The sequence below is a fragment of the Acinonyx jubatus genome, chromosome C2 (genome assembly GCF_027475565.1).
Source record: "Acinonyx jubatus isolate Ajub_Pintada_27869175 chromosome C2, VMU_Ajub_asm_v1.0, whole genome shotgun sequence".
Classification (NCBI taxonomy): Eukaryota; Metazoa; Chordata; class Mammalia; order Carnivora; family Felidae; genus Acinonyx; species Acinonyx jubatus.
The window spans coordinates 66,157,152-66,173,045 of NC_069384.1; the positions used below are offsets into that span (position 1 = coordinate 66,157,152).

The 15,894-nt window shown below is 36.9% G+C and overlaps 1 protein-coding gene across 4 annotated transcripts in view; it reads right to left on the reverse strand.

Moving 5' to 3' along the window:
• Window positions 1–15,814, reverse strand: part of POLQ (DNA polymerase theta) — a 117,406-nt gene extending 101,592 nt beyond the window's left edge. For 3 of the 4 annotated variants that reach the window (XM_027060952.2, XM_053220923.1, XM_027060954.2), the window contains exons 1-9: window positions 15,707–15,814; window positions 14,346–14,543; window positions 13,222–13,569; window positions 12,571–12,750; window positions 10,493–10,623; window positions 8,671–8,827; window positions 6,920–7,028; window positions 3,040–3,259; window positions 312–459 (exon numbers count right to left, since the gene is read on the reverse strand). In XM_027060952.2, the coding sequence (XP_026916753.2) occupies window positions 312–459; window positions 3,040–3,259; window positions 6,920–7,028; window positions 8,671–8,827; window positions 10,493–10,623; window positions 12,571–12,750; window positions 13,222–13,402 (1,126 nt within the window). In that variant the 5' untranslated portion in view covers window positions 13,403–13,569; window positions 14,346–14,543; window positions 15,707–15,814. Of the gene's footprint in view, window positions 1–311; window positions 460–3,039; window positions 3,260–6,919; window positions 7,029–8,670; window positions 8,828–9,354; window positions 9,455–10,492; window positions 10,624–12,570; window positions 12,751–13,221; window positions 13,570–14,345; window positions 14,544–15,706 lie in introns of those variants that run through there. The other variant, XM_027060953.2, reaches the window with a different exon arrangement.
• Between the last annotated feature and the right edge of the window lie 80 nt (window positions 15,815–15,894).

Genomic DNA, 15,894 nt, shown 5'->3' on the forward strand with positions numbered 1-15,894 from the left:
AATTTTATATATAATTTAGGGGCTTCAAAGATATCTCTCAAAGCCCATGGACCCCAGATGAAGAATCTTGTATGTTTAGTAGTATGCACCTGTATAAATCCAGTATTACAAAAATCTGAAGGTTAGCCTGAGTGTATGTATACATTGTCTATAATGAGGATAAGGAGAGGAGCATAGTTTTGTAAAGGAGTGTCCAGTGGGCAGGTGGAGGCAATGATCAAAGAGAACTATACTTTATTTATATAATCATTAACATTACTTTTAAGCAAATATACTGAAAATAGAGGCTTTCATTTCCATCAGTAACTTACCCTCAGCTTGATGGTGTAGGTTATAAAACTCACGGGCAATGATATCTGCCAACTTCTCACACCATTTCTTTGATGGACAGAAAAGTAATACTGAATGGTTATCACAAACGGTCTCATAACATAAACTAACAACATGGTCCTCATCTCCCTAAAAAAGAAAGAGAAATAGTCATTTTAGTGGTCTTTCAAAACATTTCACATCAGTTTCAAGTCACTCATTTTGCTTATTGGGGAAGGTTTTTTTCTACTGAAAGGTATAATAAAAACCAGTTACAAAGTCAGTAACAAAGAAAAAGCAAGAGAAAAAAAAAAAAAGAAATAAGCTCCTTTATGATGCAAGGTAATTTCAGGTAGAACAAAGTATATGTAAATGTCTAGTAGCCCAGTGAGTTCTCAAAACTGGAAGGTCAGTGTGTTTAACTGGATTAATTCATTCATTCATTCACTTGATGAACAAACATTTACTACATACCAGATACTGTTCTAGGTACTGGAGATAAAGAACAAAGCAGAAAAAAAGCTCTGCCCTCAGAATTTTACTACTCCAGTAAGAAGGGATTGATAATAACAAAAACAAGCTAAGTAAAACACACAGAATTTTGAAGAGTGCTAAAAATAAAATGGAAAATAGGGACCAGGAAAGGGAGGACATTATAATTTAGATGAGTTAGCCAGGGAAGGTCTCAGAAAGTGACATTTGAGTAAAGGTCCAAAGGTGAAAGAGTAAACCATGCTGACGAGTGGGGGGAAAGCATTCCAGACAGAGAGAACCTGAGGTAGAAGATTCTTGGTGTATCATAGAACAGCAATGTGGCTGTGGTGGGAGTGAGAAGGAATGTAGTAGGTGAGGTCAGAGCACTAAGGGGCTGGGGACAGATCACATAGGGCATTATAGGCTACCAAAAAGAGGCTGGCCTTCATTCAAAATGAAACAAGGAAGCATTCCAAGTTTGGGAACATAATGGTTATGTGATCGGATGCTCATTTAAAAAGAAAATTTTTTTAATGTTTTTATTTATTTTGGAGACAGAGAGAGAGTATGAGCAGGGGCGGGGCAGAGAGAGAGGGAGACACAGAATCTGAAGCAGGCTCCAGGCTCTGAGCTGTCAGCACAGAGCCCGATGCGGGGTTCGAACTCAGAGACTGTGAGATCATGACCTGAGCTGAAGTCAGACGCTCAACCGACTGAGCCACCCAGGCACCCCTTGGATGCTCATTTTAAATAGATCACTAGCTCCTGATTTAAGCACAGACTGAAAGGGAGAAGGTGGGAAATAGAAAGATCAATTAGGAGACTATTTCAATAATCCGAATAAGGGTCAAGTGATTCAAATAGGGTGGAAGCATAGACATAATAATAGAAAGAGATTAATAGGACAGTAAATAAATGTGTTTACATATACATTTCATTGAGGTAACCAAGGCACAGTCTGCTGCAGTTTGGGGTACTGAGCAAAACAACTAAGATTCCATGCCAGGCATACAGAGGCTACAAATGCATACCTATGAGAGTACTGAAACGTGAATTTACTCCTATTACCAACTCCAGCTGTTTCAGTACTCAGAGGCACAGCTCTTTATAAAATGTGAAGATGCCCCACTCCACAGATGATGAATCAGTTTTTTAATGTCAGGATTGAAAAATCAGACCTAAAAAAATACTGTGAACTAAAATTTTTTAACTGTATTTATCGGTGTGTGAGGAAATTTATCATTCATCAAACACTTCCTAGATGCCAGTTTTTTAAAACCATACTTCATTCTTACAATAAGTGTTACATCGCATTTTATAGAGGAAGACAGTATGTTCAGAGAGGTTTTGTGATTCAACTAGTATCAGTCATATCAAGAATCTCTATGGAATACCAGAAATAGGTCTGACTCCAAAAATGTTTTTCCCCTTTACTATATATTATAATTACTACTTAACAAAAGTTTCATTTTCCACATTAGTATTTAGTAAGTAAACTAAACCACAAGAAAATCTTTTCCCAGTTAAAAAGAAAAATCTACAAAATTAGTTATTGCTTATTATTTATATTATTTTCTATTACTTATACTTACTGGAAATGATAATTTTTTTTTAAGTTTGACAGAGTATGAGTGGGGGAGGGGGAGGGGCAGAGAGAGAGGGAGAGAGAGAATCTCAAGCAGACCCTGCACCGTGAACAGAGCCTGATGCAGGGCTCAAACCCAGCAACTGTGAGATCATGACCTGAACTGAAACTAAGAGTCGGATGCTTAACCACCTGAGCCACGCAGGTGCCCCACAAAACGATAATCATTTAAATTCAAGGCACAACTACATTTCCTCTCTCACCATCACCACCAGTTATTTAAGATGAAACCAATTAGCTTAATATTAAGTAATCCTTCTGGGGCACCTGGGTGGCTCAGTCAATTGAGCAATCGACTTCGGCTCAGGTCATGATCTTGTGGTTCACAGGTTCGAGCTTTGGGCTCTGTGCTGACAGCTTAGAGCCTGCTTTGGATTCTGTGTCTCCCTCTCTCTCTGCCCCTCCCCTGCTCACACTCTGACTCTCTCTCTCAAAAATAAATAAACAAAAAATTTTTTAAATAAAAAAAATATTAATAATCCTTCTGATGGTGATGTAAAGCATATTCAACTACTTTGCAACCACTAACTTATATAACTCAAAAAATGTTAACGACTTGCTAGAAAATGCAATCAAACACTGGGAATACTGATCGAAGAATACTGACTTACTTTTACTTGTAGACTGGGCTGAAATTCCCTCACAAGCTTCATTGAAGAATCATATATAGAATTTCCAATTTTTACTGACTCCAACAGTGGTACAGGACGAAAGTTGGTGTGGTAGAGTTCAGCATTTAACCAGGAAGCCACAAGCTCCAAATTAGGAAGAGTAGCACTCATGCCAACAATCTGCACGGCATTAGACAGAGGACTGGCTAAATCTGTCTGGCTGTAAAAAATAAACGAAAATGATGTTAAAAGACACATAGTGTTAATTACAAATAGTGTTGCTAACAATATTTTTGTTCATGTCCTTCAGGACATACACCAAGTCATTTTTAAGGTACACACCTAGAAATAAAATTACTGGGTTATAGCTTATCTTCAATTTTATTAATGTCAAACTGGTTTCCAGAGACGGTACCAAAGTATCTCCATAATCCATGTGTGTTTTATTGTTCACATCTTGTCACCACTTAGTAAAAAAAAAAAAAAAAAAGATGCCAATCTTTTTTTTCTTTTTTAATTTATTGTCAAGTTAGCTAACATACAGTGTAGTCTTGGCTTCAGGAGTGGATTCCATGATTCATCACTTACATATAACACCCAGTGCTCATCCCAACATGTACTCCCCTTAATGCCCATCACCCATATTTTCCAACCCCCAAGCCCCCATCCCATCAACCCTTAGTTTGTTCTCTGTATTTAAGAGTCTCTTATGATTTTCCTCCCTGTTTGTAACTTATTTTTCCCTCCCTTCCCCTATATTCATCTGTTGTGTTTCTCAAATTCCACATGAGTGAAACCATATATCTTTCTTTGACTTATTTCACTTAGCATAATACCCTCCAGTTCCATCCACGTTGCTGCAAATGCCAATCCTTTTAATGTTAGCCATTTTGGAAAGTGTGTGGTAATACCCCCTTGAAGAAGTAGTTTACATTTCCTTGATTAGTAATGATATTAAGACCATTTCATGTTTATGGACCATTTGGATACCATATTATAAATGCCTGTTGAAGGTGCTTGCCCATTGACGTATTGGGTTTTTTCTTCTTGATCATAGAAGTGTGTGAATGTTCTAGATAATAACTTTCCTCTTTCAATAAGTTTTGCTCTTGTCTTTATTTCTTTCCTGCTACTTTCTGTGGCATTATTTTACTATTCTTTTTCTAAGTTCTTGAGATGAATAATGCATTAATTTTTCAGTCTCTCTTCTTTAATAATATATGCACTTTATACTATCAAGTTCCCTTTAAACTTTAGCTACATTTCAAAAGTTTTGTTAGGAGATATGCCTTCAAACTATCTTCCAATTTCTACTGTGATTACTTTTTTGACCCAAAAATGGGTCAGAATGTTTTTCCCAATTTCCAGTGTGAATTTTCTAGTCATGCATCTCCTATATTTATTTCTAGTTGAATCCCGTTTGTCAGAGAATAGATTTTAAGTGACTTAAACCCTTTAAAATATATTGCTTTATGGCTCAGCATTAGTACAAATTTACTATGTTCATTGAAAGGAACATTCTGCTTTTATTTGGTAATTCTTCTACATACATCCATTAGGTCAAATTTGGTAATTGTATTAGTCACATCTTCTATATCCCTACTGCTTTAAGATATAGATGATTATCTCCATGTTTTCTCATATGCTGCAAAAGGTGTTAAAATCTCCCTAGACTGAAACATAAGAGCTCCCAGATTGAAAGAATCTATTGAGTACTAAGTACAATGAACAAAAATGGAACACGAAGACACATCAGCATGAAATTTCACAACACTGAGGAATAAAAGGAGTCCTAAAAACTCCCAGAGAGAATTAAAACATTTTATACAAAGGAAAAAGGATAAGCATGGCATGGGATTTCTCAACACTAACAAGAAAATGAAGTAATGTCTTAAAAACTCTAAAGGAAATCTTGACTTTTATACCTGGACAATCTATGAAATAGCTATAAAACATTTCAGACATGAAAATTTTCAAAAAAATCACATGCGTAATAGCCTGTACACTAAAATAAAGTGGATTTTCCTGAAAGATGTCCTCACCAAAATGAGGAAAACATAAATTATCCAAAAAAGGGGTGCTCTGATTCAAGCAAAAAGTAATAGGAATGAATGATAATGATAAAGAAAGATCCTAAAATGAGTGCTGTGCAGCACATACATATATAGTTTACCTACCTATCCAGATTGGAACAGTTCAGAAGGCTTTTGGAGAAACTTCAAGAAGATGAATTTGGTATAATAGCAAATGTGTTAAAACATATTGGATGAAAATTTACATAAGTGGGAAAGAGGCTGGAGGTCAATCAGTGATAAGGACATAGAAAACCAAACCATTAGGGTGCCCGGGTGGCTCAGTCGGTTGAGCGTCCCACTCTTGATTTCAGTTCAGGTCATAATCCCAGGATTGTGGGATGGAGTCCTGCATCAGATTCCATGCTGAGCATGGAGTCTGCTTAAGATTCCCTCTCTCCCTCCCTCTCCTCTTCTCTCCAGTTCACACACTCACATAATAAATACAAAATAAAAGAAAAACAACAACAACAAAACACAGGCCATCAAACAAATAAACATAAAAAACATTTATTAATTTCAGAGAAAATAAAACATTATTTAGAAAGTAAAAGTAGTCACAATATATACTACATGGCTCAGTTGGCAATGGCATGTATAGTCCTAACAGCATAACACTAAATATTGATCTGAGCAAAATTATGACATAACAGTATTTGGAGAATGGGAAGGTGATGAGAAGACAGAGACTGTGGGGTGGAGGGGAGGTGATGGGAGACTCGGTTGGGTAAGTAAAGAACATAAAAAAGAGCTAGGATTTGAAGAGGCACATGTACCCCAATGTTTATAACAGCACTATCAACAATAGCCAAATTATGGAAAGAGCCCAAATGTCCATCGACCGACAAACGAATAAAAAAGATGTGTTATATATATATATATATATATATATATATATATATATACACACACATATACATACAATGGAATATTACTTGGTGATCAAAAAGAATGAAATCTTGCCATTTACAACAGTATGCTAAATGAAATAAATCAGGCAGAAAAAAAAACTATCATATGATTTCACTCATATGTAGGATTTAAGAAACAAAACAGATGAACATAGGGGAAGGAAGGAAAAATAAGATAAAAATAGGGGGAGGCAAACCATAAGAGACTCTTAAATACAGAAAACAAACTGAAGGTTGCTGGAGGGGAGGTAGGTGGGGAGACAGGCTAAATGGGTAATGGGCATTAAGGAGGGCACTTGTTGGAATGAGCACTGAGGGTTATATATAAGTGATGAATCACTAAATTCTATTCCTGAAACCATTCTTATACTATATGTTAACTAACTTGGATTTAAAGAAAAGTAAAAAATACATACATACATACATACTGAAATGAGAAAAAAAGAGCTAGATCTTCATCTTCCACAGTAAGTAATCAATATAAACTGTAAAACTAAAAACTCAAGTGGTTACATTTAGAGATAACACTGTAAATAATTGTTTTTAAAGCTATGAGAGTTGAAAGTAGTTACCTCTGATAAGTGGAGGATGAAGAAATGCTATTTTTCAAAATTAGCTTTGACTACTTAAATACAATGAATGTATAACTGACAAATACAAAAACTGGATTTTTAAAATTTTATCATAAAAATGGTGAGTAGTCAGAAATTTTTAAATGTTTACAAAATAAAATCACTCTCAGTCTTATGTACTTCTTTTGGAATAAAAACTAACTGCTATACATGAGTTTGTTCTAAATAGGTACTATTCTACTTCTTTATTTAATTCATACCTATTTTGCAGACCCTTTCTCAACATTGCTAGAATCTCAGGAACTCAGTTATTTCAGGTACTTACCAAGATGCTGACTTATGAGTAATATAGCAAATCTTAGTCAGCAAAAGTTCCAGCAGATACCCTCGGTGAGAGTCTCCCAGCATATGCAATTCATCCACAACCACCATTCCTAGATTTTACAAAATTTCACAATTTCAAGAAAAATTTTAAAAGACCCAATATCTTATACAGTAAGTAGCTGTCATTACTATAATATATTGCAGGTGATACAAATTTCTAACCCTAACACAAAAATTAGATTTCACATAGTAGATGATCCTTTTTCAAGACATTTCAGGTATCATAAGTGGTCCTACTATAAGTATTCTGGATCTAAAAATCAATGATTAGCTAAATCAGGGCTAACTCAGAGAAAACTGCCTCTTATTACTCAGACACTTCTTTATTGGCAACCTTGTAGAAATGTATGTACAATGAGACATCAAATACATTTATGACAGTTATTCAGTGTATTGACTTTTCTATGGGGGAAAACAGCCAGGGCAACCATACTGATGTTAGGAAGTTGCTTAGAAAAACAAGATCAGATCAAGAAGAAAGAAGTGATTTTAAGAAATGTTTTTGTTGGAAGTGATAGGCTAGTGAATCACCCTACTACAAAACATAAATATGACCGTAATTCCCTTCTCCACTACTTAGTGAATTAAACCAGTCTGTGTACTTGGAATAGTGCTCAAGAATTATTGAAAATTTAGTATCAACCAACACCTCCTTTAAAGGTCATCATGTCACGGTTTTCACAGGCGATGGTATCCTCCCTACAAATCTTGCCCACCAAAATCAAGATCTTTCAGGTCTATTTCCTAATGGCATGATGTTCCTTTTCCTCATTGGTAAGCTATCTCAAAATCATATGGCATGATAAGTTATTTCAACATTTTATTCACTCACTCATTCAAAAAATATTTATTCTCCCTAGTGTGCCAGGCACTGTGCTCAATATATTAGATATAAGACTTAGTAAGATTCTATTGCAATCCTCAACATATTTATAATCCAATTGGATCACAAGTAATAAGACAATTCTGATACAAATTGGTGAATGTGATTTCTCTAAGCTTTATAGAGCAGAGCCATGTCTTATTAATCTTTGATTTCACTCCTCACTCCTACCCTACTCCTACTTTACCATTTAAGTTCACCAGGATCTCAATGAATAGCTAACTGATATTCCTGCTGCTTCTGTTGCTGCTACAACCATTCTCTTCCTGTTGCTATCTCTACATAGACTTTCCTAAGAGGTTATTAAAGAAAAAAAAAGTATTAAGGTAGAAAATCTTCCTAGAGTCCTAAGTTCAAATACAGTGTCAGCTTCTATAGCTCCCTACCATTTCCCTGCTAAATGGTAGCCTCTGAGGAGAGGCCAAATCTAGATATCTTAGCATTAGAACATGATAATGAATATACATACACAGTAACTGTGGATATGACAGAATCAGCCCCAGCATGCTTCCTTCTATTCTTGGTAAAGTTTAGACAGAAGAGAAATAATGAGAAATGACTTGAGGGCTCAAGGATATCCTCTATGTTTTGTAAAGTATATACAAGGAAATAGTCAATTAACAGCAGCAGGACACAATTTTTTTTTTTTTGCACAGAGTTCCTAACATTACAGATGCCAATTCTCAACTTCAGAAATAGATGATAGACAGTAAGAAAAAACATGGGACATGTAGAAATCACAAAAGCTCCACTCCATTCCAACAAAAAATAGCAACAGAAAGTATTTGCTTATTTCCTACTTTTCTTACCTAATAGGTCCATCTTATTTTCCTCTATAAGGCGATTAATTAGACCATTGGCTCTCTCAATGGTGCAGACAGCAATATCCAAAGAAGAGAAACGCCTTGTGGGGGAGGCGCTGCCCATATAACCATCCACATTTATTCCTACTTCCTGAAACAGACTCTGAATTGAGTAAAAAGGAACAATACAGGTAAAAATATTTGAAATTCATGGATTGTAGATTGGTTCTATTCCACGATACAGACATAAGTATCAAAAGATATTTATTAGATTACTGTTGGTTGTTCCTAGCCAAGATACACTGGTTCTTTTTAGAATCATATACTAAAAATATGAAGTTTAGAACTGACAAAACTCAGAACAGAGATTTTCTGTTAAGACAAAGCCAAATAAAATTAAGTATGCCATTTTAATGATAGCATTAAGGCAGCATTTCCTAGAGCTATTTATAGAAATTAAAATTGGGGGAGAAAAACTACCTTAAGCACTAAATTTTTATTCTAAAAACACGCAAGAAACTAGGTCTTTTTTTAAACACTAATGTAACACTTTAAGAAACAAATTTATACTTCATGAAAAAAATATTCTTACTATCCCACTAATTTTTTATACAATGGAAGTTTTCAAAAGTCAAATGCAGTGGGACTTTGACGTTAATTTTCTTTTAGTTTAAATTGTAACTAACATACCTTCTTAATAAAAAGGATCCTTTCATCATTTTGCTACTTTGGTCTAAGTTGAGAGGATGTGGGACCAGCTTTGTTGGCTATTTGGCCTCTGAAATAACTGTTAAAAAGATTTATAGAACCATTGAACTTGAGAGCTGTTCATTCAATAAAATGTTTCTGAGTGTTTACTGAGTTAACCCATAGTTTGAGGGTTAACATCCTCATTTTAAGAATGAAAATGCTGATGCCCAGGAGATTATGTGCCTGGTCTGAAAACATAGTTAATGGCAAAACTGGGACATAAAATAGAATCCAGATTTTCTGGATCCAGATTTTCTGGACGACCAGTACAATAGTCTTGCCATTCCAACACAGCATTTTTTCACTGCAGAAATCACAATAGTAACTTTATTCTACTTAATGAAACACTGTATTTGTAAAAATGGCTTAAAAACCAGTGAGTATCATACAAATAAAAAACATTATTCATTTTTGCAGAATAGAACAGACCACAGGCTTGAAGTGGTATATGATTCTACCTAAGCATCAATGGATTTTGTTCTTCTTCCCTTAAATATTCCCGAACGGCTCTCAGGATAGGATGTTTCTGTAAATACCCTTTCCTTTCCACGTTTCTCTCTAATCCTACTATTCAGCTAAAATGCTGATTTTTAATTTATGACTCAATCAGCATGAGTATTATGTTTACTTCCTAAGGGAAAGTTTATAAATTTTAACACAATTTCCAATCATTCTTTTGATTTGATGACCCTTTCTCTTTTATGCAATATTTTTAAAGTTTCTCTTTGGGGCGCCTGGGTGGCTCGGTCGGTTGAGCGTCTGACTTCAGCTCAGGTCATAATCTCGCAATTTGTGAATTCAAGCCCCGCATCAGGCTCTGTGCTGATAGCTCAGAGCCTGAAGCCTGCTTTGCATTCTGTGTCTCCCCATCTCTCTGCCCCTTCCCTGCTCATGCTCAGTGTCTCTCTGTCTCTCAAAAATAAATAAATGTTTAAAAAAAATTTTTTAATAAAAAAAAAGTTTCTCTTCATAAATGGTCAACTTTCAAAGCAACACTGGGACGCAATAAAAGAAACTTATTAACACAGCCCCAATAACAGGTCTTATCACAATAATGTTCTTAGTACAAGAACATTACCTGGAGATAGTATTTCTTCTCTTTAGCCACAGAGACAAAGGGCAAAATAAACAAAGCTTTCTTCCGCATTTCCAAAACCCTCTTCAACATAAGTAGTTCAGCAACAAGAGTCTTTCCAGCACTTGTCGGAGCTAAAACATATTATTCCATAAGGTTATCATAAAGAGAAGTAATATTTGACATACTGCACAAATAAATGTTTTAAACCACATCCAGTAACTACAGGGCCTAAGACTAACCTATCATTAAGTCCCCTACTAGCATTTGAAAACTTTATATGCTTAAACCCCACTGACTTCAAACCAGAGTTCTAGATAGCCTCACACAGAAGAGAATTATTAAACAAATCCTTTTTGGAACAATAAATGATGAATATTGAGTCCCTAGTTTGTATCTAAAGATCCTTTCCTTTAAGTACTGAATGGTTAAAAGCCCTGCTTTGAGGAAGGAGATAAACAACTTTAATATATTGTGATAGGAACTATGATAGAAGCTGAGAGAGAAGAGCTGTAACAAAGTTTATGGAAAGGAAATAGAAGTTATGAGAAGACAATGGAAGAGAAAGGAATGTCAAGCAAAAGAAACAGCATGTGCAAAGGCCTGGAGGAAATCCTGGTAAATTCAGATGACAGTAATTCAGTAAGCCTGAAATAAAATCAGTAGGAGTAAGAGAAGATAAATGAACGTGCCACATGAAAAAGAATTTTATAATCACACCACATAAGGACTTTAGAATTTATCCTGAAAGCAACACAGAATGATGAGTTTCATAAAAAGGAGTGGCAAGATCATGTACTTTATAAAGACCACTTTGGATGCAGAGGCAGAACAAAACCAGAGAGAAAAGATAAACTAGTTATAAGGCTACTCCATAATCTAGAAGATGATAGCATAATCTACAAGAGAGAGGATAATAAGCTAGGTTATGTACCTAAAAACAGAGAGTAGTCAGAATCAAGCTATTTGGGATAATACACACTGGACTTGGTAATTAATTGATATAAGTTGGTGACCAGAGATACGAATGACACTCAAGTTTTGGTTTAAGCAGCGGAAATGGTCAGGCCATTCTACCACTGTCACCAGTTAGCATTTATTGTGTACCTTCTACGTGCCAAGAACTCTTCTAAGCATTCTCTCATGCTTTCTATTAATATGCTATTAATTGCCACAGGCGGCAAGTGTTAGTTTTCAAACCCAACCAATCTGATTCCACAGTCTGAACTTATTTCTAATGATAACTATTTGCTGCAGCCATAAGGAAAAACCTGGATCACTCACAACTTCAGAGAAAACTGATACAAAGAAAGTGCATCTTACCAAGTAAGTTCTAAAGTCAGCACAGCAAAAAAATTAAGTAGTATGAATGTCAGAGTTGCTCTTGAAGCCTATATAAATCTTCTATAAAACAAATTACATGCGGTTTTGTGTATGCAACCCTGTAAAGCGAGTCAATTTATAAATAAGTAATGTATAATGTTCATACACCGTAAGGCAACTGAGATCAACGGGGTGGGGGGGTGGCGGGGAGAACAGATTTACATTTCCCTTGCACACTCACCCCGGGACATGTTTGTTGAGAGGAATGGCAAGCAGAACAGCTCTCCTCAAATTGTCTGCTTTTGGGGGCACCTGCGTGGCTCAGTCTGTTGAGCATCCGACTACGGCTCAGGTCATGATCTCGCAGTTTCTGAGTTCAGCCCCACATCAGGCTCTGTGCTGACAGTTCAGAGCCTGGAGCCTGCTTCGGATTCTGTGTCTCTTTCTTTCTCAAGCCCCTCCCCCACTTGTGCTTTGTCTCTCTCTGTCTCTCCAAAAGTAACGTAAAAAAAAATTTTTAATTGTCTGCTTTTTTGCTCTCTACCAACCACCAATATAATGGAATTTGCATAATTTAAGTATGTATATGAGACTCCACTTTTCATATTTTAAGACTTTCTCTAGTTATAAATCACTGTCTCATTCACTCTACCTCATAACTACTACCTTTTAACTACTTCATAACTACCTCAATAGAGTATCCTTTACATTCATGTCTTTAAAGTAATAAAGAAATTAATTTGCACAAATTTTAATACCTGAATAGACTAAATTCTTTCCTTCCAGGACTTGTCCAAGCAAAAGGCACTCTGCCTGCCATTCAAACATCTTTTTTACACCAAAACTGTGATATTTCTCCAGAACCGCTGCAGGAAGTCCCCAGTTTGCCAACAGCAACTTGTCCATTTGATCGTCAGAAACTGTCTGCTTGCATTCCCCTTTCAGGAAAGAAAAAAAGTAATTAAGAGTTTAATCTAATGCTAATATATGACTTCAGTAGTCCTCCACCGTGTTTTGGAATCCCTGTGTGTTGGAGTGAGGCTACATAGAGCATATCCTGACATAAAGCATTTTCCCATATAAGGATCTGTAAGGAGTCCTGGGCACTATTACGCGTTGAGCCTCCCACAGATGATTAGAATGGCCACTAGGAAGTTGTTTCTGTAAAGGTCGAATGACCCACAAACCACTTGAATATTATCACGAGGCTGTTGCCCAATATGCACGTCCATGTCCTAACAGAAAGTGACCTTCCACACCAGTCAGGAGTCACAAACTGAGAAAGGGAGTAGAAGCCTAGCAGGCTGTGCCAACAAGCAAGCTCTGTGCTGTAATTACGTACACCTCCCGACACGTGGCTGGGCAGAGCTGACCACCTCACCCGCCGCCCCCAGAGGGCCCGAGAGTACCTGCAGCTGCTGCTGGCAGGCGACCGAGGTCCTTCAAGCAGCGCCCCAAGCCTGGGGGAGGACTCAGCACCGGCCCTGAGGGGAGCAGGGGGCTGTCATTACTGTCACAGCAGCTTCCCGAGAAGGAGTCCGAGCCTGATGCTGAACGTCGCCGTTTCCCACTCCAGCGCGGAAGATTCATCGCGAACTCTTTTTGGCCATTCAGGGAAAGCCACAGTCCCAGCGTCTTCCCACACGGCAGAAACAGGGCCTGATGACAGGTGTAGCCACCATCTTCCCGCCACGGTTTTCAAACTCAGACCTCCCAACCCGCGCCGGAACCATAGAGTTCTCAGTGGTGAGAGTATCCTGAAAAACCATAGAATCGTGGGGAAGGAGCGTCTCTCAGTGGTGTCCTAGACCTCCAGTCTCTAACGTTCTTTGTAGGTTAGGGTCAGAGAAGCTAAACTGGGCCTGGTTGCGGGGCGGGGTGGGGGGAGACTCGGTATATATAACCTGCACTTATAATCGGGTTAGCCTAAGCACTTTTTTTGGTCCATTTCTGATTTGAATAGCAAGATTTGCTAACTTCAAAAAGTGAGTTGCCCTTTATAGGTAGATCAGGGAAATAACTCTTCTTAAAGTGTTGTATTAAAAAATTATAACAGATTATGTGTGCAAAATATTATACAAGTGAAACCTCGGATTTCTAGTGGAGCATAATCAGCCGCTCTCGTAGTATATGACGGTGTGGCAGAGGCTATTTCTGCATTTCCTGCTGTGGCCATCACACTCTGACGAATACGTGACGGCGAGTCGGGGACTGCTGGCAGATAGACCTCTTCGAAGTCTGTATTAACGCTGCAAAGAATGGGCTCTGAATGTGCCTGGGTGATCATGTTGTTGATGGGCCTGTGCTCTATCTTTTGGCAAGGTAGAAGCAAACGCATTCTGGACGTAAACTGTGGCGAGTTAATTACCTAGTTGCATAATTAGTTGCACCAAGCAAATCTAATAGGAGAAAGGCCTGTCCTTAAGAGGCTGCGCTATTCTATAGCACTAACGATCACAAAAGGGCTGGTCCAGTAGAAAAGATTGGTTACACGCCTGGGAAATAGGCACTTTAGAATTCTGTGAAAACCTACCTTATTAAAAAATGTTTTTTAATGACGATATTCTAAAGTTCCACAAGATGGAGACATTACTCCACGAAGGAAACATTTTTCCTCGTTCTCTTTTATGCAAGTTCCCTGCATTCATTCTCTCAACCATTTATTGAGTACGTTCTGTGTATGTGGCAGGGAAATGGCAGGAAATGGTTCCTGCTCTCAAAGAGAAAGAGCCTAGAGAAAGAGACAGACATTAAACAAATTAATAATTTTAAGTTGTGCTAATGTTCAGGCAGAAATGAACAGTGTTATCAAAGAAGTAGAAAGAATCCTAATTTACATTGTAGTCCTGGAAGAACTTTATGAAATGTCCTATAGCATAGAGGTCAAGAGTGCGATTCTGGAGCCCATCAGTCTAAGTATGAAGACTTTGTAACTGATTTGGGGCAACTTGCTTAACCTCTTTGTGCATCCATTATTTCATGTATATGACAGTGATAATAATAGTAAACTGGTTTTTATGAACATTAAATAAGTCAATATGGGTAGAGTGCTTAGAACAGTGCCTCCCACATAATAAATGTTCTAATATTTCTCCAAATATAAACCCAGCATTGTAAGGAAAGTAATAAACCAAAAAAAATTCTCACAAATCTCACATTATTTTTATTATATGAACTATGATCAAATGAGGAAAATAATTAGGAAGGAAATGCAAGAAATAGTTCATGTCATCCCAGTAAAAAGCCTAGAGAATATTTTCAAATTTTCAAACATTCAACAACTGTTTCTAATTTTTAAAAAAATCTTTAAAAAGCTACTTCTCAAAACTATTTTTTTAAATATTAAAAAAAAATTTTTTGTGCTAACAGGTATTGTAATAATGTTAATACACCAGAAGTATTTCCCATCTGTCTTTTAATTGCATCTGAGCTTGTGTTCCTTAGGATTTTTATTTGTGGTAATTCTTCCAGGCCTGAGTTTATTCTGTGGTAATTCTTCCAGGTCCACAGGGAATGCCTGGCTGTCTCAGTCGGAGAACATGGGACTCTTGATCTCAGAGTCATAAATTCAAGCCCCACATGTGGTATAGATTTTATTTGCAACAAATAAAAAATAAATAAAATCTCCCAGAAAAAAAAAAATCTGCACATATTTCTGGCAGTTTCTGGGAGACATCCAATTCTGGACCACTTGAAACTTAATCTCTGGGTTGTTTTTGGTTGTTTTTTTTTAATATATGGAAGTAGGAGAATGATGTTAGACACTCAGAGCCAGATTTGGACAGACTTCCATCCTCACTGTATCAATCTGCAGATCAGACATTTCTCTCCTTTACTTACTAAGGGTGCTGCTTCTTGGGTTTTGACTTTATTTTCTTAGATCTTATCTCTCACCTGTTAGGAGCCCCAGACTCCTATCCCAGAATACATAATCCATTAAAATCCACACTCTAGATCACCATGGATCAGCAGACACCACTATGGAAAACTTTGGTTCTAGTGTTTCATTTGCTCTTTTAGAATGTTTGAGTATTTGATTGACATTTATGTCCTACAAGGAATTCTCTGATTTTTACAATTTT